Genomic DNA, 16415 nt, shown 5'->3' with positions numbered 1-16415 from the left:
GAGTGCAGGTACTGACAGAGCTATATGGAGAACCCAGGGCTGGGCTAGCAGAAAACTACAGGATAGGAGCGAGGGACACTGACAAGAGCACAGTGTCAGCAAGGAGCATACACAGAACTCAGCTAACATCCAAAGCCTGTCAAACAGTTATGGTGGAACTAGCATAGTCTCCAGGTATGAAGCCAGAGACGGCAAACTACAGAACACCTGTCTATAGTATGCTTCAGTCTAGTTATCATTTTCATGAAGAAAAAGAGGTGACAGTTGTATTCATCTGAGTCCCCCAAGACACAGGACAATAAAACGGCCTATTTAAAAAAAAAAAAAAAAAAAAAAAAAAAAAGAGAATCCAGCAAGACTGCAGTCCTCTTCTGAAAACACTGGAAAGTTGCACAGGAACCTCAAGACTGATCTGTAAGATTGAATTTAAGTCAGCTAAAGTAAAAAAAGCAGAACTTCAGAACAATCTAAACATGGCTAGTAGATCAAATTTCTGTTGTAAACTACTTAAAAAGTATTTGACATCTTGCATTCAGCTTTTCTCTATAAACCCTCAGATTCATTATTCTACAGCACCATTTACATTTTGCGTAGCCTGGCTCATACAAAAAGCATTTTTAGAGTATCAAACAGAGATGCAGTGACAAAGATTAATAATAAAGAAAAGTGGTAAAAACCCAGCAAGCAAAGGCATGTTGGGAAGGGGAAAAAGGGAATTCAGAGGTTAGATTAAGAGCTGAGGAAGCACAGGGGTACTAGAGACCTGTTCCAGGTGGTAGTAGGTAAGTCCTAGCCCAAGAAGCAATGTGTTTGTCCAAAGTCTAGTGGGAGCTGAATAGGGGGAATACAGAGATGAACACAGAGAGGAGGCTGGAAATACTTTGTGCAAGTTCAAGAAAAGGAAAAATGGATATGGAAGCCCTGCCTGCACACAGTCAAGAAAAATGCTGCTTGGGAGGGAGATAAAAGGAAAGAAAGATATTGAGTCTAAGGAGATGAGGGGAATGGCAAGGTATTCCTAATGGCTGATCCCAGAGAACATAAGCAATGACATCAAGAGGGCTATTCCAAAACTAATTGCAACATATAGCATGAGAAAAAGAGAAATACTTCCAAGGTGTCACAGCAATGCAGCCTTTGGGTCATATAGCCAGTCTGATATAAAGCTAGTGTCTTCAAAGGGATATATTCCAGAAACAGGTGAGGAAACTTGGAAACTTTCTGGTAGGGTTGGTGTACAGGAAAAAACAAACAAACAAAAAAAAACACAGATGAACCAAGGAGCTTGGATCAGATGTTCTTCAGAGGCCAGTCCCACTTTTCTATTTAATAAAGATTTCCACCTTCCTATTTAAGTAAGATTCCCACACCTTCAATGGCTGCAACATTTCAGTTTATTACTGCTAAAGCTCACTATTGCATGCTTGGTCTGGTCCAACACCATACCAAATCTCCCATTACCTCTTGCTCTTAAAGGTTATTTCAGTATATGGGTCATGACAAACAGAGAGGCTGTTAGTAAGACTCCAGATTTGAACATAGCTACCTCTGCTGTAGAGATATCAATCTGAACTAGACTGTTAATGCCCCTTCTTCTTCCAAAATAAATCCAGAGAATGTGTTTTCATTTACTTCTGAGTACTCTATATTTCTGGATTACAACCTTGAATCATTTTACTCATGTGCCCAAGCATTACAGCCATAAAGAAAGCAGTGACCTTTGATTTCAGTTAAGCAAACCAATTTCATACTGGGCTGTATTCATGAAAAATCAATATTTCAATTAGCTTGTGATTTTCCCAACCTTGTTGTTCACTCAAGGATGCCCAGCTGATGGTTGACTTGAACCTTAGCTCCCTCCCTTGCACATGGCATTACTTTGCTCAAAGTATTCATTATGCTTTTAATCTGCTTGCTGAGGCACTGTTACAACTCCTTATGCCTCTTGGCTGATGGAGGAAAATCAATTTTGATCCCTCAAAAAAAAGCACTAGCTTCCAACTTCACATGCCAGTTTGGACAACTGCAGCTGAAACTGAATACAGATTAATTCATCATTTCAATCATTCCACATTTATGCTGACACCTTAAGTGGTTAGAGTATTTTATTTTTTTTTAATGAAGAAATGAGACTGAACTTCCTTCAAATGAAAAAGCAGTTTGTCAAATGAAGTTTACAAAAAAGTGGAATTTATGGCGACAATGAGAATGTACTTGAAATTTAAATTAACCTGCAGTTTAATGCAACATGAGGTATTACAACAGAATGCAAAAACCCTGCTACAACAGGATTTTAATGCTAAAACAGTTTTGCCCTTCCTTAAATAACCCAGTTCAAAACACATATTAGAACCTTGAGCTTTAAGAATTGGTAGTCAAAGTACAGTAAGCAGGTGTCAATAAGGATACAAAAAACAAGTACATTTTCCTATTAGGCATAGGTTTAACACTGAAAATATTCCTTACGTTTATGAGAGAGAGGGAGAGAAGTGGCGGGGAGCTTACTGTAGTGCTTTAAAGATGCACTGTACACATAATGCAGTAGTACAGGATACACTAACAAATGAAGACAACTGAAAAGGCAGTACTCACCCAAAATATTAAATTGAAAAGGAACATCACATATTTCAAACAACACAGGCAGCCTCTTGCCATGTTGAACTTCTTAAATTCTAAAAGGAAAACAAAGGATAGATCCAGGTAAAAGACCACATATTTGCTGCCTTTGGGTGCACTGTATTTGTCACTTTTTACGCCAGTCCCAGTCCCAACGCCGGTCCCAGTTCCGACCCCGGTGTGGCTCTGTGTGCGTGATCCAGCTGTACCATAGAAAGCTCCAGCAGTAAAACCTCGACCAAATTGCTTCCCTGAGGTAGAAGGTTTAGCAAAGTCAGAGTCTTTGCTATCCAAAGATGGACTCCGGTGAATTGAAGAATCCTCACTACTTGACTTTTCCATGATCTCTCTTTTCACTGTTGTCAGATTTAATGTTTAGCATTTCTCAGCATTAAATGCAGTGCCTCGCAAACTCCACAGTACTACAAGGGCTGTTTGTGTTTTGCTTCTCTTTTTCTTTGTACGTAAATCAGATAATGACTGCAAAATTCATTGCCATATTCACTGCATTGTTGCTGCTTTTATCTGTTTTTTTATACCACAGTAGGCTGTACTCTATCTATCTGTAGTGTGGATTCACACATTAATATCTCATGCAGAAGCATACTCATGATGTATCTTGATGAATCAGTTATGCGGAACTTCAATTTTATTCAAAAGAGCCATAAGCTCACTCTCTCTGTCCTTAGTCCACAGCCCCTGATCTATCCGCAGCAGATGGTCCTTGCATCCATTTCCAAAAAGCTTCTGCAGTACACCTGGGAGACTTTCCTCTAGCCTGAGCACTTTTCTTGCTCTCAGCTTTCCTCTCTCTCTCCCTCTAACTGCTTCTCATACGCTGTTGCTTTTTTTTTTTTTTCCCACCCGTTTGCAGTATCTCAATCAGTACTCAGCTATTGGAGCACACTGTGTTGCACTGCTGTTGATGTGAAATCATCAGCAACTGCAACCACTGGGCATTTCTCACAGAAATCCCTGACCTAACTATCAAGTAATAAATCCACCCTCTTGGTTGCCCCTCCCCTCTGCTTTCCATCTAACCAATGAGAAGAAGCACTCTCCCCCAGGGCACACCTCCATGACATAATATCTTTAATAGGATTAGAATTACTCTTGACTATACAAGTGCACAACAGAAAATCTCTTTAAATGTCAAGTACTGTTTGGCTGTTTGAGAGTTAGAACCATGAGGTAATGATACTCCTTTCCTGCAATAAAATATTGCAAACGTGTAGATACATAGGAGCTAACCTGTCCCTGCTCATGAAATTAACAGTAACGTTCGCATTTTTTTCTGACTTAAACAAATGCCATGGGACAAGGAACTGGAACAGACTAATACATTGAATAGGCACATGTGTCAGTTAAATATGAACATAGTGTGACACCATCAACTGTGATATAATTAATCATAACAAGAAAAGCAGAGCTGCTCTCTCCTACAGGATAATCAAACAATTCTTAAATTTCTTGAAATGTAAGGGTATCTGAACCTTCAACTATTTACACACTATTTAAGTGGTAGGTCAGAGATTACTCCTGCATACAGTAATCAGTCATTCTACATTGCGTGTAACCTGTGAATCAGAAACACTGACTCAAATGCTGTATTTCTTTACCAGAGAGCAATGCAACATACCTGCTAGGACTTGAACACAGGGGGCATGAGTGTGCACGTGTGCCTAGGTACATGTGAGCGAGTGCTGGGAGGGGAGGGATAGAAATCCTGGTGCTTTCGGGGTTGTTTCATATTGGTTGGATACAATGTATTATACAGTAGATGGTAAGTGTAAAAAGAGCACACTGATAGCACAAAGCAATAAAACAGATTTATAATGCAGGTTATTCTTTTCTTTTTGTAAAGAAAGAAATGATATTAGGAGACTATTATCAGTGAAGCAAAGCTACCAGAAAAAGCAAAAATTATGCAGAATTTCAACCGACCTTTTCACATGCATGTTATAATGCACTGTTTAATTATTTTATCAGATACCTTTGAGAAAAGACAGTATAACATTTCTTCAATCTTAGACATCTACGGCCGGCAGCCACTTATAATACTATTATTTTTATATAATAATATCAGAATCTACATCCTAAAGTTATGCTGTATCTTTATTGATAGGCTTCTTCTGTGACAAGATCCCTCTACCATTAACTACTTCATGCCATGAAATAAACAGTATATGTACATGTAATTTTTCTCTCATCTCTTCTGCTCCCCATTAGAATAACATTTAAAACATGCCCAAGCCCATATCAAACATGTTTGTTCTTTAAAAGTCATTCCAGAACTACCTGCATCAAGTTTCTCCATCATGTGACTGCAAGATAATGACCCAGTAGTCCCTATGGTCCAGTGCAGCAGAAAAAAGGCTACACAGAAAACACCCATGCAAAAAAAGATAAATTAGCAGTGACCACAGTGGCATTTCTATACATGTCTGTGATGCACATGCCACCTTCACAGCGAGCAGTCAACAAAGGCCAATATGCTTAGAAGAAAACATGGAAGAGACTTCTAGATACCCGCTTCAGCCACTAGAACCTGTGGGATGAATAGCATTTGAAGCATGCCTTAGTATGGTTTTAGAAACTTCAAGAAGCTCTTCTTTTTGAAAGTTTAGTTACTGCCTGAGTAAAGTTGTGCCATTTCAACTCTATGCTGCAAGTAACTATTTTCACGGGTTTTTACTTGTCACACAGAATTGAGCCCTCAGCCAAAAATAGTATGAAAATTTACAAGTATTTTAAAGCATTTTTCTTCTCCTGCACCCATTGGCTTATCAATGCAGAACCACTGTTGTTCAACAGGTACACAATCATTTCAAGTTGTCATAAAATTTACACTGACATAGACTAGAAAGCAAAGAGATAAGATCTTCAGAGGAAAAAAAAATTATGGTGTGTACTCATGAAAACCAATGCTTTATAAATCTCTGCCTTGACTTCCAACTGTTACATGACAATAATAATTTATCTGATCTCCCCAAGGTTAAAAAATTTGAAGGAATACTTTGTAGCAAAAAACCCTCCAGAAATCCAGCCATCAGAGTTTGCAAACAGTGGAAACATTTCTATTGGTGGTTAATAACAAACAACCAAAAAAGTAGTTCCCCACCCCAAGCTTTTTTTTTTTTTTTTAAACAAGTTTTCATTATTGGGTCACATTTAAGTTTTCTATTTTTGCATTCAAATACTACAAAATATTTGCTTTCTTTACCATTACTTGTAACACACCTTTCATTAAAAACTGGTTCGCATCAGAGTTTTTACTTTAGAAGGAACAACAAAAGGAACAAGTATGGCCCATACCCACCTTCAAAATCCAAACCTGAGCAACGGACAGCGGGGCACAAAGTTCCTAATCAGTCTGCCCTTCTGCTAAGTACAAAGGAAACGAGTGACTCTCTTAGGGTTAGGCTTTTGCCACCAGGGAGATTTTACAAGCTTCAATAACCTTCTGCCACTTGAATCGGAGGCCACAGAGCAGCATTACAGATTAGATGCCACTTCCTCCTACTGGAACAACTCGGTACTTATGTAGCTCAGTTAATAAACCACACAGAACTGCTTATTTAGCCTGAAAAAGCTGTATCTGTTACCCAAGTTCTGACTGGCCATTACCCTTAAATCCGCATTTAATTGAGACTTCACTTGTTAGAGTTGCAGCAAGACCCTTTAGCAGTACCTAAACATTGTCCACTTGTCAGTGTAACCTCTGCACAGGAAAGAATGCCTTTTGCCTCACTGCAGATCTCACCTCTGTTGAGGAAATAGAACATGAAAAACATTCAAAAATCCATTCTGTACTTCATTAATCTTTGATTACTGAATCACAGAATTTTTCCCCCTACATGAAAAAAAAAAAAAATCCTTTCAGTCCCACACAAAAGTGCCTGGGACAAAAAAAACCAAACTTCAGCCCATGGCATCCAAATAGCTCAAGCAAGTATTAAAGGAGAGAATTTAGAGCACTTTTGCTTACCAGGTAGGCAAAGGAATGTCCCAGTATGTGCAGCAGAAGGAAAGGAAAGGAAAGGAAGGGTATTAGTAACAAGGTCCAAACAATACAAGCTGGTTCTCCAACTGATATTGATTTGCACAGTTCCCTCCTGGGCGCAGCACGGCATAGTCCTAAAAATACAGATCCCAAATCCTCCAATTTTTATTGTAAGTCACCAAGTACATGGTATTTTTCTTGGCCCTTAGTTTTATCCTACCAGGAGTTCAGTGTCAACTACACACAATTACAGTGTTCCTGAACCCCTCCACTTGTTTCTGATCTCTTCAGCTGTTTTGCACAACTAGTTTGTGGAGCCACATTGCAAACCAGAGCAGGCAACTGACAAAACTTATATACATATTCATAACTATGTATTTATAAAGACATAATACAGATATAAACATATTTAACCAACATATATAACTGATGCATATATTTCCCTTTGTAAAAGTCCCTGACCCATTTATAAGACAGTCCCCTAAATGGCCATGCTGATCCACTGATAGGGATAAGAATAGAAGCAAATGCTGAAGTCTGAGCAAAAATATCTTAAGCTGGTGTTATGACCCCATGATTCCAGCTTGAAAATATTAAACTTTAGGAGTTTTTAAAAAGGGAAATCAAAACTGTAGCCACTGTGATATATGAACATTTTACAATCTATTATATATATTACCTTGCAATTTCAATTATGTAGGACAACACTACCGTTGCCATTTTATAAACAGGGAACTTGAGGACCAAGCCATTTGCTGAGGATCAACAGGAAATAGCTGGCAGAGGAACAAACTGAATCTAGACCTCCCTTGGCTCTGAGTAGGGCACTAACATTGCACCATTTTCAAATTAATTATTTTTAGAAATCATGAGTTTTAAGAATCCTGCTGCATGATTTTGGAACTATATTGGGCCCTAAAGAGAGATACACAACTGTATACACTATCAAACATTCCAGGGATACCATTCGTAAATTCATTGTTTTCTTGTAAATGATATTGACCAAGACTTCCATTATAAAAACCCTCCTCAGAGCGCTCTAGGGAGACAAAGAACCTAGACATAAACATAAGGTGAACACAAACTCGATGACTATGTCTTTCCAGTCAGCAGTTCAAATCACTGCTCAGAATCCTGAAATGCCATGAAAAGGAGATATGTAAAAAGAGTTGGAAAGAACAGCCTATTACTCTGGCAGAGGGAGCCTCTATGTTTTTTCCAAAGCAGCACAAACAAGCTAAAAGCAAAAATAAACCAAAAAATCCCTGGTATACAGATGAAAATTTAGTTTAGGAAATATATATATTTGATTTTGGAATAAGTTTAAAAGGGATATAATGTAAAAAAAATCTGAATAACTGAAATGAAGTGTCATCTGAGAGACAGAAAACACTGTTCTCAGGACTTGCATGCTCCTGCCTCTACAAGATAGAGCTTACAAACTCTGGCAAGTCAAAATACCCTGACTTTGAGGTCCCCCAGCGATCCCAAGCTGCAGGATTTATAACAAAGATCCTGGAAGCTCTGAAGGTTGTGTCCCACACGCTGGGGCCTTCCAAGCTCCCAGCTCTCATGTTGTAAATACAAAGCATTCTGCCAGGCTGGATGGAAACAAGGTAGATTTCTAAGAAAACTCTGTACAGTAGACAAGGTTTGGAACCTGTCAGTATTTTTCAGAAACAAATATCTCAACACATATTTCACCTTTGATACATCCTAATTTTCCAACAGGAAAAGTATTCCATTAGAAACAAACAGATCTACTGTTACTTCAGTTCTGGACTTTCCTACTCACTGATAAGAACTTCCCACATTACTTAGAGCATATATGAGCAGCTTGTATGTTATAAATACTACAAAGAATCACTACCAAGTGTTCAGAAAAGAGCAAAATGTGTGATTAGTTTCCCCAGTGTAAACAAGAGCCATTTCAGGACCTGGGGCAGGTAAATGCGCATACAAAGTCTGAAGGAAAGCACACACACTGAAGTAGGAAAGCCAGGTAAACACAATGTGATGGGTTGCTAGAGATCAAGCTCTACTTTCCTGGACTCTACTTATGGACCAATGACTGCATGGCTGAAGCAAAAGGAGGCCTGGCACAGATACAGGAGTGGGACAGCAGTCCAAAATGCAGGAACTATGTAGAGGAGAGCCCCTGAAAAGACATGGAGTTTGAGGTCTCTGGAGACAAGATCTGTTCTTATAGAAATTAAGTCTCCAGCTACCTCAATTCAACACCTACCTCTATCAGTTCTGACCTCACCCAGAGAAACTACCTTTTCTTGAATTGTTACTGGAGAGAAAATGAATTCATTTGTTTCCTCTGGCACAAAGGCACTAGCATAACAGCTCACAGTTGCCTTATCAAAGACACAATAGCCATCCTTGTCCACCCAAGGTGCAGAATTCAAATCTCTTTGAATGGCCTAAACCAACACTTACCTAATTTATACTTACATATAATAATAAGAACAGTTTAGCCTTCTAGCACATGTCCTCACTGGATGCAAGTACAGAGTTTTGGCTAGACAGCCACAGATGACCATGAAAATAAGACCCAGTTGTAGAACTTTCCATTGTGCCAAACATCTGTGGCATTTGGTCCCTGGGATTTCCTTTAAAGATAGTTTACTGTCAACAGCACACATATGCCTGAGGTTTGAGATTTAAGATTTTACACCAGTGACAACAGGTCATTCTGTTTCAAAATTGTACACGGGAATTAGTTGTAACATGTCAGGAGCCTTAACCTGCTGTGATCAAATGCAAATGACAGAATGATATGCTAATGTACCAGAGATATGGGGAATAAGTGTCAAAGTGCAATATAGAGTCCCAAAGCTAAAATACTGTCATTATGTTACACGTTCAATGACAGCTGTCTCAATTTATTATCAGTTGCAACAATCTCGTACCTGATAAATGGCTTGATACCTTCTAACAACAAGACCAGAACAGCAGTCCATAATACTCAGATAAAACATAAGTAAATACCTATCAACATGTCCAGACTACTTAAGTTTTTGAAAGATAATTCTAGCACACACAAATGTGATGAATACAGTGGTATATTACCATGGAGCAGTGGAAACTAACTGACCAAGCAAATCCAGTCTTTTTACAAGATTTACAGAGAACACAGGCATGAAAGTTTGCAAATCCCTTGCTTCTTCAGGCACTGGTAGGATGGCCTGGAATTTACAACCGGCTCACTCAGAATCTTCTGCTATGGGAAATCTCCAAGGAAATACTCAGCGCATCCTGATCAGCCTTACACTTTGTGATTTTCACCTCACCTTAAAACATAAAATGGCACATTAAAAGGGCACACTACTAGACTGGCTTAAATGATACATAGTTCTGGGGAAAACGGTTATGTTTGATAAGCGCAGTCCATTATCTGACCACACACAGTGTCCTATCTTATAAATAAATTCAATATTTCAACATTTCATTTACTGCTTTTACTGCAATTTTCTGTGTTTGCATTTCTTTCAGGTAGAGCTTTGATTAGCCTTTGTGTCTCACCAATGACATTTAAAGGGACTCTCAGACTGAACAGGAAAGAACGCCTGGGTTTCAGAAACTAAAGAAAAACATTACTTTATAAAAAATAAAAATCCCACTATCTACATTTAAGCTTTTAAATTGAAACATTTGTACTAGTACATTAGTTTTTTGGTTTCTGTTTTCACTTTACAAAGAGCACTGTGAACTACGCTAGATCTGAAAGGAGTCCTATAAAGATTATTTCTAGAATACAATTCACCATTGATATTTTTGCCTTTAAGAACTATAGTCTAGAAAGTCTGTTTGTCATTTGCTTCTGGGAAGCCCTGGATGTCAGAACCTTCTTGGGCTTGGTAGTGTGTAATTGGAGGCCAAGACAACCTGCACAGAGTCTACAATCCTGGCATAAAACAAGCAACAAATAGCTGGATTTGAAAAGGTCAGGAAAGCATAATAACTACACCTAACATTATTAAAAGCTCACAAACTACCTTACCAATTCTCCCACTAGTAGATGTTAGAAAATATTGGGGCAAGAAAACAGGACTTGCCCAATCAGATCAGCCTGTCCTATCAGACAGCAGAGGGTACAAGATGCTTTAGAAAAGTTTGCTTATGTCCTTACGTATAAGAATTTGTATCCTTCTAATCATGTTTTTTTTTAATCTCATCTTCTATAGCAGTGAACACATCGTTCTAGCTACATTGACAGTTAATCCTTCCTTAATTCTGCTGGGATCTTGGCCTCAATATCTTCCAGCAGTAAGTTCCATAGGTACGCATTATTTTAAAAAAACAGCTTCTTCTTATTTGCTGTCAGTATTATGACTTTCAGTTTCAGTATTTGTCCCCCGCTCTGGCATTTGCCATCTTCACACAATTCTTTATTTTGTAAATCTCTATTATGTCCCAGGTTATTTGTTCTGCACTTCTAATCTTTTCAGTGTCTCCTCTTATTGAAGACTCTCCAACTCCCTAATAATTTCAGGCAGCCATCTTAGGGCTTCTTTCTGTTTGAGCTATATGTTTTTTGAGACAAGCACCATAACCTTTTCTGATCTGCTGAAGACAAGATCTTTTTCTTTTTTTTAAAGGACAAAATTTAACATCCAAATTTAAACAAATTCAATCAATTCTGTTCCTGTCAACAGCTTATCTTCAGGAAAATGAAGTCATTTAGATTCAACAGACCCTTCTTCATCATTCCTATTCTGCTTTTTTATTTCAGATTCAAAATTCGGTCTCTGAAAAGCCCACTATATTCTAATCTGGAGCCTAATAGGAAAACCCTTGTAGTTTAAATTCTGTATCATATCTGCAGGAGGGGAGGGTGTTCTCTCGCTACAGAAGCATTAGTTTAATAGTTGTTATTTACAAATTCCTCAATATCCCTATCTTCAAGTAAGGGACTCCCTGTAGAGAAGCTAACATAAGCTGAATGAAGTGTTGGTCAGCAATGATGCAAATAAATATGTGGCACCAACTGCCGTCCCTTTCCAGCACACAAAAAAGCATATGTACAGAATTGTTTTTTACTGCGCATGCAGAGAAAACAAGATTAAGGGAGCAGAAAGTTGTCAACAATGGGCAGGAAGGCAGCAGCCCCATAGCACTGATGCCCCCATGCAATGAAACTTCAGAAATCAGATCTCTAAACCCACACTTTGAAAATTAAAAAAGAAAGCAGGAAGCAGGGAGGTGAGGGCTCTTTACCACATAACTTTTGCAGGGATAAGTTCCATGATCTGAGTGCTTCTCTTCCACTCCCACTTTAAATTACAGTTTATATTTTTATGACATCCCAATTGCAAGAGCTACAGAATAAAGAAACTTAGCAAATAGCACAATACTTTTGCCTATCATGACAGATGACATCCCTTCCTCCTTGTAGCCAGTGTAGGAGGAATTCATTAATATGAGAAACACCTGTCCAGTGTATAAGAATCCCTTAAACAAAATCAAATGGTTATTCTCTAACCTCTATTTTAAAAAGGCCATCCTTCATCAGCAGTCTGGTGTTCTGAACCAAGTGGCAGCTGGCATCTATGCTCTAATATAACTATGACACTTCAAACAACCACACAAACTAACATAAATAGTTCCACCTGAAAAAAGAGCCAAGAGAATAATGTGAGTATTCACTTTTAAAAGACAACACACCTCTCTCCAAACTACTTAATTATGCCATGACAGGACATTTGCAGGCACATTCCTTTCATAATTGAGTGAATTCCTTCATTGCTAAAATATTCATTTTTGGCACATAAGCATAAGCAGGTGTGATTCCATGAATAGAGGCATTTAAAACCACTGTGTCAGGGCTGGCAGACAGACAGATGTCTACAATGGGCAGCTCTCTTACTGCATTATCTGCAGCTCCCTCCCCCTTAATTCATCACTAGCCCATCCTCCTATTTAAGATATTGCTGAGAGTGCTTGACTGATTGCCTCACTGGAGAACAATCTCCTCAGAGACGGTGAGCTATCAAAAGGCTCTTTACCAGCAGCATTTCCAAGCAAAACCTAATTCCAGATTCCATGTTCAGGTCAAAAAGCCACAGCTCTCACTAAGGAACCAAACTGCCAAATGAGTTAAGTATCTGGTAAAGACCCAGAGCCAGTAGCCTCACAGCAGAAAGCTATCACCAGAATGGGCTGAGTTCAAGCCACAGTACAAGGTTCCCCTCTGTTGGGCCCTCAACGTGACTCAGGGCAGCAATCTCTGGAAGCAAGGGTGGCATCTAGCCTCTAGAGCTATTAAATCCCCAGCCTGTTCCCTGCCCTCCCTAAGGGCTAGCAACTGTGGTAACAAGCTCTATTGCCTAGTAATTCCTCATCACCTCCCCTTTTGTCTTTCAAGAGACATTCCTGAAACTATGAGAAACATATTTTGAATAATTCAAGATGAAAGTGCAGATACATGAGGTGCCATTAATAGTACTTCTAAAGTTCCAGTCAAACTACTGCACAATAGTTATATTTTACCCAGCCAGTTTGTGCTGGACTCTCTTCTATGGCTTCCCACAAGTTTCTGCAATATCTACGCAGCGCAAAGCCCAAGGATTTCCTTCCTGTCTTCAAGCTGTTTAGTGTGGAGGGTCATGACAGGGTTAAACTGGTGGAAAGTTTCAAGCAGCAAGCAACAGGAACCTCAGACAAACGTACCCAAGGACACTGGTGCAGCTGGGAACGATACATCCTGAGAAAGTACAGATAAACTAGCAGAAGCCAGTGGGAACCAAGGTTWAGGGCAAGACAGCTTTTCTAAACAAGTAGCAAGGTACAAGGCATGAYCGCTGCGTGCGTGATTGGTGTAATGATTGGCTACCTGTGACATAATCTGCATGRTGATTGGCCTAGCAAAGTGTGTCTGTGAAACCACTGAAGCAGCTAACTTTTTAAATATGCTCAGAAACAAACAATAAAGGTCTCAGGACGCAAACCCTCCTGAGTCCGTGCCATTCATCTGCCACAGTTTAGATTTATAAAGGCAGTCTTATTTGAGCATCTGCATCTACCCTTCCACAAAGCTTCTTGCTTATTTTGTTGCATCACCGTGGAATACTGGCAACTTCAACATTAAAAATAGGATGTGTCTGCAATGTAATAGTCATGCAATTAACACTTCTGCTTTGCCAACAACAACAAAGTCAGATTTGAACCCCAAGAGGATGCAGATACTTTATCCATCTTAGTCATCTCACAAGAATGAAGCTAAATGGTTCTTATCTATTCTGCATGAGATACAAGAAAGGGTGTAAAAATGAAACCAAGGTAAACCTCTTAGTGTAATCCAGCAGGTTTATGTAACGGTGCTGCTATTCATAAGCTTTGTGATCAGCATCAGCTCTTATTACAGGAGTGTGAGAGTTTTAAAATAACAAAGGAGGAAAGGGAAGGGTAAAAAAAAATAGGGTACGATTTGACATGATGCAGTCTGTCAATTCACAAAAATTATACAGCAGTTCAATTACCTGATCTACAGTATAAGCCATTTAACTTTTTACTGTGTATTGATTAATGAGCCATTTTAAATGCAGAAATCTTACTACAATATGTAATCTATAGTTTTATGACCTTATCCACATTAAGGAGGACTCATTTACACTTGGTGAGAATGCTATGTGCTAGCTGTAATATCAGGCATTCAGAGCCTAATATGGGGTGTAAAGAATGTATGAAAGCATGTTCGACTCCTTGCCAAAAGCCAAGCCACATTCACTTCAGTTTTGAAAAAGTTTATTTGTACCATCAACATCTCTCAGGGATGAGAAAACCAAAATATTCCTGATCAGCAGCCAGCAATTAAAAACCCTGCAAAAATTCCTGATAATGGCATTTGAGAGACAAAAAAAGGTGTTTTTAGAAGAGGAATTACTTGTATTATTCAATCTGCTATGATCCATTTAAGCATGTAACAAGTATGCAGTAGTTATGGTATGAAATATCAGTTGGCCTTTAGAAGCAGCACTGTATTAATTCATCAAAGGCAGATATTTTCCGTTTGAAAATTAATTGGGACACTGGCATTTTGTTTCAGAAATAACCAATATGATGCTGCATGCTATGCTGTGCGCATTGATTCAGAGGAATCTACCAAATACACGGTCATAAATGCTTAGTAACTGGTGTGCACCAGGATGGGTCTTCAAACAACATGAACTAAAGGCTGTCAAAACACCATACCACATAAGGGAAGATGCCGTTAGGTTTGGTCCAGGTATGCCTTGTAGGAGTCAAATTTGATGCTCACAGGAATAATATGCAAATAACCCTTCTCTCATCTCTCCCCACTGTGCAAGTCTACCCTAATTTCAAGCCTAGCCTTTCAAACCTAGCCTAATTTCACCAAAAAGGCTTTCCAGACTTTTTCTGTTCAGAGGAGTAAGTACACAGTAAACTTGCGATGATACATTCCACACAGTAGTGTATTGTTTGTTTTTTGTTACTAGTTTAATGCCAGAGTCTCACTGAATGCTTCCTACCCTGTACACTGAAAACAAAGGTTCAGAAATTCTAACTATATTAAGTAATTTTGCCTGAGACAGGGCGAGAAAAGCCCTTCTCAGTTCCAGACTGCTGTACCATTGAAGCTCTATAGGTTTAAAGAGAACAAAAAGCAATAAAAACTTTATCAATAGAATCAGGAGCTATGGATCTCTGAACAAACAAAGGGAACAGAGCTGAAGAGTAAGAAGGCGCCATTTCTCTTTCTACACAGAATACTCTTCCAAACAGAACGATGCTTTGCATCTGTCCTGTAATTCGATGTCAGGTTTATATATTAGGTTGCAAAAAAGACTGAAAAAGTTTCTTGATCTTTTCAAAAAATATTACTCTAGTTCAGTGCCTCTCAAAGACTGCCTATGACCGTTTTGTAGCAGAGCTTTCACCTCAATATATAAAGATGCCTAAGTTTTGTTCACAGCTAATATGCCTGCTATGTATATGTAGGATGTCTCAAACATTAATGATCTCTAATTGAGTCTTTTAGACTACATCAATACCCAAGCTGTAGGCAGGTGGAGGTGGGGGGATAATAATGAATTGTTCCCTAATGAATCATTCACAGACACCATAGCCTTCAAAACGTCTATCTCATGATTATCCTAATACATTTTAAGCATCCCTCCTATTTAAGGTACAGTTATTTTTATTTTAAAATAAAGAATAAATACTTAAAGAATCCAAAACAGATTTGCACATTGTATCCAGCATTCTCAAAGAGTGTGTGTATGTGTTTGGGGTGGGGCAGGGGGAGAGTATCATTTCAAGGCCAGGCATGGTACTGTACACTAGTGCTGCAAAGCTCTGTTAACCAGATGCCCTCTCAGATTTCACAGGCTGGGCTGGTCACCAGTAGCCCTGTGTGCACAATCTGTAAATCACATTTTTAAAGCAACTAGGAATCCTTCAGAATGAAAAACCAGATACGTATTATTGACACAGATTTCTAATAATGCTGAGAAAACTAAAAGCATTGACTTCTATTAAAAAAAAAGGGGGGGGGAAGAGATCTCCTTAGCGGCAGAATGCCAATTAAAGGTATCTTTAAGATGTGCTACATACTACGTTGAAATAAAATTTTCAGCCTGGAAAATGTTAATATTAGGGCTTTAAGCAGACATAAAATCTGGACCAGATGTTCTGCCTACCACCTAAAATACTGTCACTTTTCAGGAGGCTAAACAGTGTCTTCCAATACCTAAAGGGTAGTTACAGAAGATGGAGGTACTCTCTTCACAAGGATGCATGGTGACAGGACAAGCAATAGAAACAAGTT

At 38.8% G+C, this 16415-nt stretch overlaps 1 protein-coding gene across 7 annotated transcripts in view; it reads right to left on the bottom strand.

The window, feature by feature from the left end:
* Positions 1-16415, bottom strand: part of TSPAN9 (tetraspanin 9) — a 207237-nt gene that overhangs the window by 105474 nt on the left and 85348 nt on the right. For 6 of the 7 annotated variants that reach the window (XM_026079976.1, XM_026079971.1, XM_026079970.1 and 3 more), the window contains one exon: positions 2593-2672. In XM_026079976.1, coding sequence (XP_025935761.1) covers positions 2593-2655 — 63 coding nt within the window. In that variant the 5' untranslated portion in view covers positions 2656-2672. Of the gene's footprint in view, positions 1-2592; positions 2959-16415 lie in introns of those variants that run through there. The other variant, XM_026079969.1, reaches the window with a different exon arrangement.

The sequence above is a fragment of the Apteryx rowi genome, unplaced genomic scaffold (assembly GCF_003343035.1).
Source record: "Apteryx rowi isolate R43461 unplaced genomic scaffold, aptRow1 scaffold_506, whole genome shotgun sequence".
Taxonomy (NCBI): Eukaryota; Metazoa; Chordata; class Aves; order Apterygiformes; family Apterygidae; genus Apteryx; species Apteryx rowi.
This window is presented reverse-complemented; position numbering and strand designations above follow the sequence as displayed.